This window comes from Halictus rubicundus, chromosome 18 (genome assembly GCF_050948215.1).
Source record: "Halictus rubicundus isolate RS-2024b chromosome 18, iyHalRubi1_principal, whole genome shotgun sequence".
Lineage (NCBI taxonomy): Eukaryota > Metazoa > Arthropoda > Insecta > Hymenoptera > Halictidae > Halictus > Halictus rubicundus.
Window position 1 is genome coordinate 1,339,279 of NC_135166.1, and position 16,593 is coordinate 1,355,871.

Consider the following 16,593-nt stretch of genomic DNA (forward strand, 5'->3'; position numbering starts at 1 on the left):
CATGCGTGCCGGTCTCGCACGCGCAGAACAGGCAATTACGCGCTTACGGTGCGGTCTATCGACGACAAGACAGACGTACCTCTCGAGCTTCGAGGTCGCCGGGTCACGGCGTAGGGTCATCGCCGGCTCACGGATTCGCGCGTGTCCTGCGAGGGAAATAGGGTTCCACTATTTACCGCGGAACTCCAGGAAACGGAGGAAAGGACTAAACATCGGCAGGTTTCATCGTGGAAGTTTGCGGGCCTTGCATCCGAGTGCATAATCTGACGTCGAGTTAGATGCTGGCCTTTTTGCGGCACTCGCTCGCGGATACAGCCGGTGAAATATGCATTGTCGGGGGCGCGTCTAACTGAACGTGGTTTATGCGAAACTCGAGTTCCTTAAATCAACGAACGCGCATAAGTAATGATCAAACGGGAAAAAGTTTTGAAAATATGCGTTTCTTGACGCTCGAAAATTTCATTTACATCAATTTTAAATTTCATTGCATCCTTCATTCTAGACACCGGGTCAACTATTGAAATTATAAGAATATTCCCGAGAGAATTTCTCAAGCTTCTTCCAAGGTTCAAATATTGATAGCAAATGTATTTGACTGATATTATAAGGCATGGTTTAACGCGGCAAGTGGTTAATGAACGAAAAGTGTCATCAAGGTGCTCGGTGAAAGCACACGTTACAGGGCGAATGATCCCATTCGGGTAACGTGAGACCAGCCCTTAGACGATCCCTCCTCGATCAGCATTGATTTGATATTTCAATGAGGATCTTCATTAGAAAGTACCTGCAGTCAGCGCCCAGGAAATTTGAAACCGTCCCTTATCCCTCGGTCACAGTCTGCCGACTTTCTATGTCGCTGAAGATCATCGAAAGCGTTACTTATCAACGCTTGCAACTTCTAAATTGATAACTAGACCGCGGATCTTTGTGCACAATAAAAATCGCAGGGCACAGGAGTCGCATAGTCTTCTCTTCTTAATAAAAATAAAGAGGATCTGCAATTCGAAGATCCGGCAAGCTTCTGAAAAATGATTCTGCGCCGCGGCGGGGCCCGATCGATCGCATTAACGATCGCGCATAATACAAATCGACCCTCGTGCTGAAAACTCCATCGCCTTCTCTGTACGGTAATGGCCGCAGTCGGAGGTCGAAGGTTCTCCGTCGGAGGGGTCAAGGTGTGCGGGGCCTGTTCGCGGGGGCCCGTCGAGCTTGCGGTACCGTGCGGGACCCGGTTCGGAACCGGAATCGGCGTCCCTCAAACCGGAAATCGGTCGTATCGGAAGAGTGTGCGTGGACCTGCCGCGGTCGAACTCGAAAGACAGGTCTACCGGCTGGGCCGGGTCACGCGTTTCATTATTATTGTCCGATTCTTCCTCTTCTTCTTCTTCTTCTTCTTCTTCTTCTTCGTCGTCTGCTTGTCCTGCTCTTTTTTTCGTCCGCTTTTTCCACGGTGGCGAACGCACGAGCTTTTTTCCTTTGCGGGCACGCACGCGGCCAGCAGCGCGTCACCTGTGCGCGCAGCACGTGCCGCCTGGTACACGGTATGCATATTCGCCGGCGTTTTTCGAATTTAAATGCGCACGGCGTGGACTAGTCCGGGCTTCTGCTCGCGACGCGTCTTCGACGGTTCCGCTTCGAATCGGAACACCGAGAAGTTTCTCAAGCCCGGCAATTAGACGTTCTTCCTCAAATGGAGAATATATCATTTTATCACGAAGAGCTCCGTACGTACACTTCCGAGGGAAACGTGGCTCGCTGCTGCTGTCTTGCGGCGAAGTTGTCCACGATTTCTAATCCGAAACGGTCGCCTGTCACACGATTCCCTGACCTCTGCCGGACCTGAATTACGCGCGCACGGCATCCGTGAACTCTGCCGCGATTCCGGTTCTCAGGAGTTCGCTCGTTTTCGAGCCAGAGAACGTCACCGTCCACGCCTTCCTGTTTCGCAACGGAACAGTCCGGTTCCGCAGGGTCGAAGCAACCAACCCCCTCGCGAAAACGAGCCGGCCGTTCTGGAAAAAGATCGCGTGGATCTTGACCCCGGCTCTGATCCCTCTGCCTGGCCCCTCGGCACTCGCGGTGTCGTTAGACGACGGCGGTGACGATTTCAAACGAAGACAGGGAAACGCGCGCGGAAACAATCTCGCGGTCGTGCTAATGAAAATTCAAGACGGCCCGCTAATCAACCGACGACGCTGCTCTTTCGGCCAGTCTGACCGGTACGCGTCGCGCCGTGTTCCTTGATCCTTTTACGTACGAGGAATGCCTTTCTGCGGCTTTTCCTGGCAACGGGCATCCCGGCAACTGGTCCAACTATTTTTTTTTATCCAACATCAGCATCCGCGTAGAAACGCGGCAACAATATTTAAAAGAAAAGCTCTGAAGTTTCAGAGGAAGTTTCTGACAAATTGCCTCGAATTGCAGATTACGTCCCCGCTCCGAGGGTTAATATTTGTTCAGAACCACCGAGCAACAAATGCGACTGATGTATATTGTGTTTGAATAGTGAAAAGACTTCGCACAAGTTTTGTTGACTGTTGTGTGCTCGTACGAGGAAGTTCAGTCAAAGATTTCTGATGGAAATATTTGTAGAATTTCAGAAATTTTTTGCGAACGAAAAAATGATCTAGAACGAAGGAGACAGAGCGGTAACAATTGTATTCAGAGAAACGACAGAGGCGCACGAGCGTTCTTTTTTTCCCCCGATCTGATAGCGCGCACGTAAGAACGATTCTTCCGATCTTCCTGGAAGGACTCATTCCGTCAACTGGACACCGTTCAATCCCATCTGCGTCTACCTGCCAGTCTGGAGTCACGTATGCGTAATATCTAGATCGAGTCCTCGAAAGCAACAGGCACGCATACTAGACCGGAGGGTTTCTCGTAACCTCACCGATTCTTGGAACGGTGGAATGCCTCCGGGAGCGATCCAGTCCCATTTGTTTGGTGTTACGTAAAGAATAGAAATGAATTTCCAAGGAACTGGATCACCTCGTGGTTTCTCTAAATTCTACACCTGCGACCGCCAAGAGTCACACTTGACCCACAAGAACGCTAACCCATCGGGGACCACGTCGCCGAATCGTGCGGACACTCTTTCATTAATCGCTGCTTGCTTCATAAATTTTGAAAACAGCTATGGAAAATATTAAAAATTCGTCAAGGTCCAATTGAGAATGTCGCCTCCGGGTCGAGGCAGTTAGGATGTTAAAAATTCTAGATGCAAGTCTATGCTCCTGTGAAAAACAAAACGGGTGTCACTGTTCAACTTTGCATTTTATAATTTTCCAAAGATTCGCGTACCTTGCGAATAGGAAAGGTTCGTCAGTCTGTTTCCTAGGCGAAAAAGAAATGTTTCACGGAGTTGAGATAGCGGTAGGCGGTGGATCGTCCCGATCGAAATAATCAGACGGCACGGATCTAGCGAGATCCCGCCTATTTCAGTAAGCGAGTGGCATTCTTTCGGCCGGTTGTCCAAGAACGTTCACCCTTCTCGTAGTTCAACGAAACGCCGTTTATCGCGAGGATCTCACGACTCGGCAGCATCTCCGTGCGCGGTCGGTTTCGTTGTTCCTGCGCCTCCCGCAATTACGTGCGGCCATTTTTTCCCTAGGATCCCATAAAACGATGTCCAGGTGTCCGCGCGACCGCTCCCGCCGAGCGCTAGAGATAGGTGAAAACACACACACACAGACACAGACACAGAGAGAGACAGAGACAACGGTCCGAGTAAAAACAAGCGAGCGAGGGTGTGCTTACACGCGGGGGTGAGAAAGGGGGAGCAAACGTTTACGGCGTTTTGAGACCATAAATTCAAATAAAGGGGAACAGCGGTCGCGTTACGTGTCGGGCATAAAGCACCGGCGGACAGCGAAAACGGGGCATGCCACTCGGTCCCGTCGGGCCCGATTCTGGTTCTTCAGGCCCGTTTCGTTTTACGACGTGACACCGGGCCCCTCGTCAAGTGGGTCATAGGCCAGCCTGTTCCGCAGACACGCCGGTTACGTTCCTCGTGGTCGACAGATCTCCGTGTAACGATAATCGGCCAACAAAGCGCGTAATAAAGAGCTTCGGACGCCGGATGGCGCTCCGGGAAATCACCGACTCCCGTCTCCCGGTATCTCGCCGATTTTATTAACAAATTCTCCGAACCTCCGTAACGAAATTTTCCCAAGACTCCCCATTTCTCAATAATTGAATTGTCCGAGCCGTAGAATGGAGACCGTTGCGCGATTCGACGAGAAAGCACGGAGCTTGGGAATCGCGCAGCTCAACTCTCAAAGATGACGCACGAAGAGATGCGTATAATGACCACCTTGCCGGATGATTCATGCGCTACTGAAAATAGACGTGGCACAACGCGCGCGCGCGTACAAAGGCTTTGTTTTTTAGGAGATCGCCGCGAGATGATAACCCCCGACCGGGACACGGATAAAAAGCGACACCGCGCGGTCAGTCATTGCAGACGCTACCGCCTTTCATTAAAACGCGACCTCTAAATGGGCACCGCCATTGTACTTCACACGGAAGCGGAACAGCGAAACAGGTTTCGTTTAATCGCGCCTCGCCCGACGCGACGCGACGCGACGCGACTCGAAACGCGCGTTTTGCTTTTTCGAAAGTTCACCAAACTCCGGGCGTCGAGTTGATCGTTAATTGCCAGCGGTTCGAGGAACTCTCGATTTCGAGAGATGCTGGGCCTCGCGCACTGTCGATGTAACGTTATTATTATGGACGACAGGAAACGCGAGCGAAACGAGATCCACCGCGAACGTCGCCGGCTCGCTCGGTTCGAATTCCGTTTCTCAATACGTAATGCATCCCCAGCTACTATGTAAGTCGGGTGTAATGATACACTATCGCGTGTCGAGGAGAAAGAACCGACAAAAACCATGACACTCGGCTGGATTGCAAGGAACGATTAATAGTGCCGCTGAACCTCGTCTCTGTATTACCGATGTATCCGATTCGTGATCATTCGTCTACCATCTGTTATCCTCGGCTGCCTGCGCGCCGACACGTTCGATTTTCACCCGGGAGAAAATTCATAATTTCTGTTCGGTCGAATTTCAGGAAAAATCTTTTCAAATATTCTACTACTCTTTCTCGGAAGAATTCGACCAATTTCTTCGTTCCAATCTGTTCGTCTCGAAGACGACGCGTTGTCGTTTGCTGGCACGAGCGTTTAGATTGAAGCAGCGATTTCAGGGGACGCGGTGTTATGGCGGCGGCTTGCTGTGAAACCATAGGCCGATTCCGGGCGATGCTGCAACCCCATGGCGGGCCTCGAACGACCCGGGCCACGAAATTATCCGGCAGTTTCGCCGAGATTTCGTCGACTTGACAAAACTTTCTGCAGCTTGAATGGGGCCGTTCCGCCGCTTGAGTAATCATAATTTCGGTCGTTAACGGTGGCACGCTTCGCGCGAACTTTCGCGAGGTCAGCCGTGGAATTCTCCGTTATGGGACCACTCCGAAATTTCTGTTTCACACGGCTCGTAGCCGCGGAGAAATGTCCTTGTACGCGCGCGAACCCTGCACGGGTCTTCGGCTGGTTTTGCTACAAAAATTCAGTTAACACAGTGGGCGATCAAATTGTTACGAACAATTCGAACAACTGCTGGTTACTTGACGCGACGAATGGAATTAAAATTGTGCTCCTCATTTTTACGTTTCCAACAACGTACGATGATTTTATACATTTGCAATGACTATCCGGTTCCCCTTCAGCACGAATTCTAATTCCTAACGCGGCAATTTTTCTCACGCAGGAATTATTTATCGCAAGCGACACTCGACTCTCGGAAGATGCGGGCCTCGCCGCCGCGACGCCGTGAAAAATCCGAGGATCAATAAAATTAGGATAACCCCCATAAAATAGTTTAAAGCACTCCCGGCCCCTGAAACACCTCCGATCCACGCGCAACAGCCGTAGGTTCGTCGGACTCGGACGTTGTAGTTTATCGCTGTGTCTTCGGGGTTGCGCAATCACACGGAACTTCGACCGTCGTTAGTAACATCTCCGGATACTTTAGAAACTTCGACGGGGTCTACGGAGCCCCATAGAATGCCTGTATTTATCGCGATCCTTGATTTCCGGATGGCGGCGCGCCGGGAAAAAATCCCCCGGTCAATTACGATTCCCAATGAGCGTAACTCTCGTTCCATCGCTACACGCACAGAAATATTGGTAATGGCAATTCTCAGGCGTGACAACAATAACTCAATCGACGTCCGCGGTCTGGAAAATAGAATGCCTGCAAGCTCCTCCGGGGGCAGCCGGAATTTTCCAAAACTGTGCGCAAAATAAATATTTTATCAGTCGTTTCACTGAGTCGAAAGGAAGCTAGCAATATACCAAAATTCCTCTAACACCTTTACCCTTCCACTTTCGACTCGTCCGTAAACTATGATTACTTTCAACTTGGTAAAACGATGAAAAAAAGAATGTCTACGCAGCTCCTCTGTCTTTGAATAGAAATTCGCACAGTCCGGGATCTTAACGGCTGACAGTTTTGGTCTCGGTGATTTCGAAGCTCGGCCATCTCGGAAGCGCGCGTTGGTTTCGAGCGATCGGTGGAACACGGCTGGCAGATAATAAGCGAGAATGTCGAATCGGCGAGCATGATATTCCGCATTCACGGTCGCTTCGTGCCCCGGCGATAGGTGTGGAAGATTATCCGCCGCGAGACACCGCTCGGCCGATGTTAATTTAATCATCATCCTGGCGCGCGATCCTCGCGAACGAATCCCCTCCGCGTCTACCTCCCAGGACGCGAAAGCGGATTCCTGGCGCGTTGTTCGTACCGCGGCGTAGGTCACGGGCAGACAATTTCGAGACGCCTGGAGACGCGAAAAACCGCGGAGATATTGCGGCGAATATTCCGGCAAGTAAACGCTCGCGGGAACGAGCCGTGTGCGATCCTCTCGTGTGCGCTCTTGCCCGGGCCCCGTGGTATCGCTTACTAATAGCGTGGATGCACGCCTGGCACCGTGGACACAAGGTCTGGGTTAGGCATATACCGTTGCCGATGTGAAGACGTTAGCCTCCCCGGCGAATTCTCGCCGATCAACGCGCGTCCGTTAAAATCGTACGTCATCGCCGCGACCATGGCGACGACGGGACAGCGGAGAACGGCTTGCGCAGGATTTTTCAGCTACCGTCCGACAAATCGTCTCGTTAGAACTCGAGTCCCGTGGAAACCAGAGAACGTCGTCTCCGTGGACGTCGAGCGCAATTAATGCGACGGGCAGCCCGCGTCATCCTTAATCGAGAGTGACTGATCCTTCAGGGTCGATGACGGCTAACGGAGGTTCGGCTAATAACAGGTCCGCGCGCTAAACATCCTGGCGACGGTCGTTTTCTAATTTTCCTCGGGGAGCGTGTTGCGCCAAGTCAAGTCGCGTCCAGAAAATGTACAGTTCTGTAAACCGATTTGGATGATTAATAATCCCCGCGGAGTTCCGTTAAGCGTTATTGTAGATTTTTGTCGAATCCGTTGGCCGGCGACAAGCGTCAGAGGAATCTCGAATGGCGGATGTTTTCGGGATTTTTTCGCGGTTTTTCCTTTTTCCCCGGTGGAGATTCATGAGGCTTCGAACTTAGCACCCGGCGCGTAAATAATCGTTCGAGGAAGTCGAAAGATAAGCCGTATCTCCAGGCTCCCCGGAGGCTGGCTCGTCGGCAGAGATAGATTCGATCTATCAGTTTTGATTTCTCGCCGCGCCTCGACGTTTCAACAAACTTTCTCGATTCTTCTGCATTCCCGAGAACGCCGATAGCCTATCGCTGGCTTGCTCGCGCCTCGCAGCATCATTCTGAATGTCACGAAAATCCGCGAGAATCCTCCCGACGCATTTGTACCGTCCGATAACTTTGACAAAGTTTAATACCCTCGGTTTCCCGCGATTACTCACAATTACCTAAAACGTCTTTCCCAGTTAAGAAAGCCTCCTCTTCCCTCCATCGCGAATTTCGAAGTTCTTGTCCCACCTGTTTTCACCTTGTCGCAATTTGTTCCCGGAATTGCCGTGCTCTTCGCCTCCTTCTTCGATATTTATTCCCCGATTTTTCCTCGCGTTTATCAGTCGATCCGGCGCGTTTATCATTCGATCCAATCGCCTCGAGTGCGAAGCGTTTGTGAAAATATTATTTTCATCTGATAAAATCGAGAAACATTTTCATTTCGCATCGAGTAATTAAGTTTCGCGGGCGAGGTTTGTGCAAACAGCGAAAATTGAAAGCACCGCAAACAACGGTGGCAGGCGTGGCAGGCGAGGCATCGGTCAAGCACGACGATCGGTTGGATATCTCGATCGCGGATCGATCTTCGGCTTCCGCGGCCGAATCAAACGGCGGGCCTTTATCGGGCCGGGGTATCGCGATGCACGAATCCGGGCCGCGTGACGGCAGAGCCCGCCGTAAATCTCGACGTCGGATCGGCTAATAGGAATTTCATAACCGAATCCGGGCATCGTCGAATGGAAACGCCGGGCAGCTCTATTTATGTCGCCTAGCTGTGCGAGGTCTTCCGGTCCATTTGCTCGGTTTGCAAACTCCCATGAGAGATAGAGGGAGAGATGCTTTCTTCCTCGGTCGGCCCGTTTCGTCGTGGATTCGTGACACGGGCCCCCGGAGGAACCCTCTTATTTTCGATCGGAGAACCCCTTCCGGCGGAATCGGTACGCGACGGGGTAAGAAATTCGTTTTGCACCCCTTGGCTGCAGGGCACCCTTTTGCCAGCTTTTGATTTATATCGGCCGCTTAGCATATTTTGTAATTTACTGTTGAGAATCCTCAACGTACGGGATCCGAGGTATACCCGGGACAGAGAGAGTGTCTCTCTCTCTCTCTCTCTCTCTCTCTCTGCGAGAGGCAACAGTGACATCAGCGAGCTGCAGGGAGAGATCTGCCGCCCCTAATCTTCCCTCGCATCTCTTCTCGGTGCGTCCTCCGATCTCCGTGCTCCTGAATCTCCCTTTAGCTACCGCTTTATCTGTTCCGCTATCTGTTGGCCAGCTTCTTCCACACACAGGTCGCTGCGCCCTCCTCTCTCTCTCTCTCTCTCTCTCTCTCTCTCTCTCTCTCTCTCTCTCTCTCTCTCTCTCTCTCTCTCTCTTTCTCTCCCGGCAGGCTCCGCGGCCTGCACGATAACATCTCGACAATTTGTACGCCGGTGGATCGTTAAAACTCCTCGAGGAGCGAGCAGACGCTCGGCAGCACGAGCTTAATCCAATTTCATTGTGTCGCGGACGCGCAGGGGATCGCGATCGACGCGTGAGACTCGCCCCGGGGATCTTTCATGGGAGAACTGGATCTCCGATTCGCTTCCCCTTCGCCGACTTCGCTCGTTCCTCCTCGAGGAAGCCCACGATGCTTCTTGATACGCTAACTCGGACCCGCGATCCGATCGAACCACCTCGGATCGTTTCGTGACCATCGGAAACGCGTTAGCCTCTTCACCTCTCGAGCGAGAATGACGAGTTAATCCGTCGGTTCGACAACAACCGGTCCAAAGATGTCCAGTTATCAGTTTTCGAAAGCTTCTCACTTCTTATTCTCATCTGCGTGCAAAATTTCGTTTAGCCTCGATCCGATTGTATCACCTGAGAGATCATTTCCCAACTATCGGAGACGTTCCCTCTGGTCGTCGCAATACGTCATAATTTGTCGATTTGACAGATTTTCGAAAAGAGCAAACAGAGCGGAGAGACCCGGCAGAAAGTCCGCGGCCTCGTCTCCCCGCGGCAATTGGCTAAATGAGACCGTTCACGTTACAATTTTCTTCAGGCTTTCAGCTACCAGGCACGTCATCGCGCCGGACGAGCAACTGGCATAATAAATTGCCGGATAGCGCGATAAACCGGCGCGCAGTAAATCCGTTCCCGTGAAAATCCGTCGCCGGGGCCATTAATCTCAATTCCGAACCGAGGGGGGGAACGTATCGGATGCGAGATAAAATTGTCCGCGAAAGTTTCCGCGCGGCACCGATCGCGGGTATCGTCTTTCCTCGGTTCGCGTTTCTGCAAGGGGGAACGCGACGCGACGCGACGACGCGAGCGAGAACCGGCGTCACGCGATTGTTCCACATAGTCCGCGGCGTCGCGATAAATTATGCTACCCGCGAGCACTCAATTATGCGCGCCGCGGCACTATTAATCGAGATACGGGGGAAACGTGGATGTTAATAAAGCGTCGAGGCTGCGCCGAGAGTGTTTTCAGCGACGTTTACACGCGGCTATCTGCCGATCTACGCTAATCGAGCTCCCCCGATTCACCCGGTCGTCGCGCGCGCCGCTATCTGAAACCTTAACGAACAGCGCTTACGTGGATTACCGGTGCTCGCCGACGACGACAACCGATCTCCGAAAATCGGCCGCTTATCGGTTCCGCAAATCCGTCCGAACCGGGGCCCGCAGCCTCGTGAATATTTATGAGCGCCTAAACGATCGTTGCGAAACCGATATTCGGGCCGCGAGGACAACTACGAGATTCCGGTCTTCTTCTTGTAACGCGCGAGACGATTCTTGATCATGGACATTTTCTGCAATATTATTTGCATGAAAGCATCCCCGGCATGAAACACTTTCGAAAAGATCCTCGATCCTCGGATTAAATGTCGGCCTTGCACGCGTATTTTTCGAGATATCCCACGGGAACGAAAGTAAAATTTTACACGCGACATAAAACGAAAAAAGTTCCGGCGCGATGGAGCAGTGTAGCCGCGCGAGAGCAGAACCGGAGACACGAACGCCGCTCACCTGCATAAGCGATGCGCGCCCAGTCTCTCGACGCATTCTGCTCCGTGGAAATGCGTTTCACCGTACGCGAGGGAATTCGCAATTTTTCTTTGGTACCCCCAGGGTGTAAATACTAATATGTCACGGGTGAGCATCGAGGCAACGCGTTTTTCCGCGCGAGCTCGCGGAGTTTGTCGCTTGGATAGTTCCACGAAGCGAACAGATTAATCAAAATTGGCGAATAGAAAATATCTGTGAACTCACGTGGACCATAGCTCGTGAGTAGGCGGTAGTTTGACGTCGGCCGCGGTCTTCTCGGGTAGTTTATAGTACTCGTAGACGTAGGACGCGGCCGGGTCGTCGCCGTGGCTGGTGACGGCCGAGACCTGGTGTTGTTGCTGAAGATTGAGCATCGCCGCGGTCGCTACGGAGAGCGGGTGCTCGCAGTAGGTCCGCCAGTCGCCCTCCATACCCTGCACCTGCACCTGCACGGCAGCAACCCTCTTGTGTACCTCCGGGTCGGCGGCCTCGGCGCCGCTCTGCAGACTCTGTGCAGCCTGCGCCGCAGCCTCTTCCGCCCCCAATTCCTCCTCTTCCTCTGGTTCGCGCTGCCCGGCCACGTAGCTCGGCTGCTGTTGCTGTTGCTGTTGCTGCGAGGTGTCGTCGCTGACCACGCCGCTGCTCGTCTCCTCCTCGCCCCGGCTTCGTCGTCTGAAATGACAAACCGAGTTCTTTGTCAACGGGCATTCGTCTCGTTTACAATCCTACAATACGATCATAGCCGCGCTTTAACGCTGCCACAATTGCGCTCAGTTCGAACAGTTTGTAAAGTTATTTCTACTAAACCTATTCCGATAATCTCAATTTGGTAATGTACAGCATGCATTTGTGGAGATTTCTTAAAGATTAATTCCGGGACCTTTATCGTCCTAGCCTCGGCGACATATATCACTGTACTTCGACCAACGAGACTAGTCAGCAAAGTTGAGAGTGCACAGTTTGTAAAATTATTTCTACTAAACCCATTCCGATAATCTCAATTTAGGAATGAACCATAGAACACAAATTTTTGGAGATTTCTTAAAGAATAATTCCGCGACCTTTATCGTCCAGGCCTCGGCGACATATATCGCTGTGCTTCGTGCAACGAGACTAGTCAGCAAAGTTGAGAGTGCACAGTTTGTAAAATTATTTCTACTAAACCCATTCCGATAATCTCAATTTGGGAATGTACAAAATGAATTTGTACAGATTTCTTGAAGAATAATTCCGCGACGTTTATCGTCCAGTCCTCGGCGACATATATCACTGTACTTCGACCAACGAGACTAGTCAGCAAAGTTGAGAGTGCACAGTTTGCAAAATTATTTCTACTAAACCCATTCCGATAATCTCAATTTAGGAATGTACCATAGAACACAAATTTTTGGAGATTTCTTAAAGAATAATTCCGCGACCTTTATCGTCCAGGCCTCGGCGACATACATCACTGTGCTTCGTGCAACGAGACTAGTCAGCAAAGTTGAGAGTGCACTGTCTCGAACGTTTGCCTGGTCTCGTCGGATCGAGTATAGCAACGTCCATTGCTAACTAGCCGAGAAATGTAACGAGAATTCTGGCGCACCGGAATGGCTGCAACGCGCATTCGCGTATCTTTACTGGGCCGACTCGTTTCGCTGCAGCCACGACTTCACCGAGACTGAGCTGCCTGTGCGCGCAACCACCTACCGCCCGGGGTTTCCTGCTGAAAACAGATTTGGTATTCCAACTGTGGTCAACAGTACCCCGAGGTTGCGCGCTAATTACTCGTCCACGGTATCGGCTGCCGGAGTTGGACTCGGAAAAACAGCGCAATACGTCAGCAATATACGGTGGTGAATATTCATGACAGCCGTGATCGATGAGATATCTAACAAGAAACCGTATCGTGACTCGCCGACTCGGCCGAACGTTTCCCTGTTAATAAAACACGGTTGTTTCAGGTGTGATCAATGCTTTTGCTCGCGCGGGAATTGCAAATTTAAAATTCGCCGCCGAGGATTTCTCAAATATCGATTCGACAGCAGTTCTTTTCGCATTCTTTTGTAGTCCACTAGTGCGCGAGTAGACAAACAAATAAGAGTCAGAGATGAGAGCCCTATTACGGCTCTGTACCGTTGAGACTCCATCGGTCGGATGAAGATGGTTACAAGACGATTATTAAAGAACTGTTGGCCTGACTGTTGCGGTCGGCGATGAGGATGTTTGTGCTACGGGGGCATATGCTCGAGCCACATGTGCGTGTACATTGAAAAGCCCATAAGCCGGACATCGGCCGGTGACAGAGTGGACAGTAGCTAACAAATGCAGCGGATCCACGCGAACCTCATCCGACCGGCGATGTCCGCGCGATCCGCCATCGATTTCCCAGAAGTCCTCTCCTCTCCCCCGTCCCCCGTCCCCCGTCCCCCGTCCCTCGAGAAGCGTCCAGGCTGCGCTGGACATTATAATGAATCCGCGGTGCGCGCAGCAACTGTTAGAAATGGCGGTGCCGTCCCCGCGATAAATTGCCGCGGGCCCATCGAATTTATCAATTAACGATAATCGCCGCGGCGCGCAGGATCCCCGCCAATGATTCCTCAATTTAGCAACGGCCGGCGTGACGGAGCGTCCCTTCGCGCCACACACGCTCGCCGCCTTGCCGTCGATAATTTATTATGCGACGCGTCGCGATACCTAATCGCCTCTTGCGAACCGCCTTTCCGGGCTCGCCGAGCCGGCCGAGCCACCTGGATATTTGTCACCGGTCGTTAGTTTCCGGCGAAGACGCGCCGGTGTCTTCCGGACTTCTCCTTTTCGCTAACCACACGTGGCTGGCCCGAAAGTATTAGTACGACATTTGGTTTACCTTTAATTTCCTCTTTATTCCAAGAAAGTAATTATAAAGATCGGACCCACTGCCGAATAAGAGCGTACGTTCTGTGGAAAAAGAAATGCGAGGTACAGGCCCGACAAAAGGCGAGGAAAAACCGTGGAAGAGAACACGGCAGAAAGCAGATGCCTTCGACAGCGCGATACGACGGGAAGAAGGATCGAAGACGCGCGGAAGGGTTGAGGGAGATGTGTGTACGTGTACACGCACGAAGATTAATTATTATAAACCCCTGCCTTTTGCCTACAGTCATCAATTTATACTCCTCTCGGGCGCGCATCCCAATTCCAATCCCAATCCCGTGAGTCGCGCACCGAATAAAGGCTCATCCTCTCTAATTTATGCATGTCGAATCAATCTCCTTCTTCCCCTTTTTGCACCCTCTCTGCTCGTCTCCTCGCTCTTTCTTTCGCCGGCACCGTTTCTCTCGTTCCAGGAGATTTCTTTCTCTCTCCCTCTGTTCGTCTGGTCTCGGCCCCTCTCCTTCGTCCTCGCGACGGCAGTCCTTCCTCTTGTTGCTCCTGTTCACGCTGCACCTGGGCGACTCTCGCGTCGCCCCTTCGGCGAGCAGCTACCCCGATAATGAGGGGCCGCGCTGTCCTGTGCAAATATTTTCCTCGGCCGGTGTTTGCACAGCCACGGCACCCGGGGAACGGGAGCGAATGCCGCGCCGATCAAATTCACCGCGCGGACGCGCCAGATCGGCAAAGAACGATATAATCAGTTCATTCGTGATCATCAACCTGGAGAACGAGCCCGGGGATCGGCAAACAGACCGCGCCGGCCCGCCCGAGGATTCGTGCATTCTTACGCCAGCCCTGCTCGCGGACGGTTCGATGGTTTCTTGCATTAATCGCTGAACCAACCGAGGGAGCGGTTCCTCGATCCTGATACCATTACCTGCCCCGTCAACGATCTACGAAGCTCGCAGTTATGAAATTATTTTAACTTGAAAATATCGCCTGGGCTGCAGCAATACAGTAAATATAGATTTTCTCTTTGGACTAGGAAATTATTACAACTGAACAAATCGTAGTTCTGAAGAAAATAACTCTGCGAGAGGTTCACCGGGTACAGGAAAAGAAAGATTGCAAAAATTACATATTACACAACAAAATTTATAATTTCTGCCTATATCAGAAGAGATGAATGTTAAAAGAGAACTTTTGTGATTCCCTATAAAGAAAGGTACAATATAGCACGATTTTCCAATTCCCCTTGAACAGCTACGCGTCCACGACTACAACACACACGTATACCGTTCGGATTTGCGTTCCCGATGGTCACAATGGTTGATAGAACGATAAAATAAAAGGCTCGTAGCTATCCGCGTGATCTCTGCGGCACAGAAAGCTGCAGCGCCTAGGAACGCGAAGTATTCTCGGTTCGGGCAACGCCGGCGTTGTTCTAGGCATCAGGCATCACGGGGCCCGGACCAGACGCATTCCTCTGGAATCCTCTTTCGACATCGGCGCGCTTTCAAAAGGCTCGATCTGCCCCGAGAGGAGGCGATCGTGAATCGTTAACCCTCGAAAGAGTGGGGGGGACGGTGCAGCGGCGGCAGCGCGTCGCCGAAGACAAATCGTAAGGTAACGACGCTCGCGAAACGGGGCTAATCCGTAGTTTATCGGCGAGCATAGGCTGGCTCGGTTCGATCGTCCATTCGTCTTGGCCGGGTGCTGCCCGGTGGTTCAATGGAAACGAGGCTGAAGGCATCATCAGTTAGGCCGGCTCCTCTCGGGCCCCGGCGATCGTCAGAATGCATTATCGTGTCGACGGCGACGCTGTTGCATCCGGCGCGCACCTACCTCAACGCGCGAATGTTGCAGGTAGGTGGAAGACGCGGACCAGATCAACCGTGGAGAGGGAAACCGCGTTTAATATTCCGTGGCAGTGTTGTCCACGCGACCCGAGAACCCACCCCCTTGCTCCCTCTTGCGCATTTCAATAAACCCGCCTCCGTACGCGAGCACGTTCACCTGGTTAACCTGGCTGTCGATCCCGAAGAGCCTCCGCAAGCCGCCTGCCAAGCATTCGAAGCGTCTTCTTCCTCGCAAAAGTCGCAAAGAAAATTCAGATTTTCCATGATTATACTATTCTCTATATTTGTCACTGTGCTTTCCATGTCCCCGGCTAGGCCCGAGTAGTCAAGTGCGTCAAGTGTTTTTGCGTAATGCGATTGTTATGCAATTTTATACAGGTCTTGTAAGCAGCTCATAATTGAAATTAGCGAACGAGGATAGAAAAAGCATCGTACAAATTGAAGATTATGTTTTTACGGGGCAAACTGACCCGCGCGAGCGAATCTTGTCCGGCTGCAGCATTATTCGAGAGCGGTCGTGCAAAGGTCAATTGATTAGCCATTCGGATCGATTCCGCGAACGCTGACCAGTCGCCGCGCCGTCGAGAAAGGCAACCACGTCCACGTTATTAACTCATTATCGGCGTTTAACGTAATTGAATACGATTATCGGTTTGCGTCGGTGTGGTTTTATAATGCGTCGGAATGTCGTCTCTTTTTCTACAGGTAATCGCAGAGGTTGTCTGATCACCGGTGTAAATTCGCACCTAATTATTTCTATTCTCTTCCGATACACCTACCGGTTACGAACCTAGTCCGAGGAGGAAAGAAAAAAAGAAACACGTATATCGATAATAGCCTCCGGTTATTATCCGCGATAGTAATTTTAGGCGTACGTGGCATTATCGTGGGTATACCGATCGCGATCGGGCACAATGGCGAGTCGGTGTGAAACCGTATCGAGGCCCGATACAGGATCGGTCCTCGTTGAATGCTTCCTCGATTGTCTTGTAACCTCGATGCATAATCCATCGGGTCCCGATCGACGGTGTTAATAAGATTTATATACGGGAGAAGCGGGGAAAAGAATGCCGCGATCCTTTTTTTTTTCACGATCGGTATCTCGATCTAATGTCACCTT

General features: G+C 51.6%; 2 protein-coding genes across 3 annotated transcripts in view; one reads left to right on the plus strand and one right to left on the minus strand.

The window, feature by feature from the left end:
- LOC143362853 (glycerol kinase 5) overlaps positions 1-16,593 on the plus strand; it is a 128,690-nt gene that overhangs the window by 70,230 nt on the left and 41,867 nt on the right. The window lies entirely within an intron of this gene.
- The window catches only part of Grh (grainy head), a 135,474-nt gene that overhangs the window by 27,439 nt on the left and 91,442 nt on the right, over positions 1-16,593 (minus strand). For both annotated transcript variants that reach the window (XM_076803330.1, XM_076803331.1), the window contains exon 3: positions 11,005-11,451. In XM_076803330.1, the coding sequence (XP_076659445.1) occupies positions 11,005-11,451 (447 nt within the window). The remainder of the gene's footprint in view (positions 1-11,004; positions 11,452-16,593) is intronic.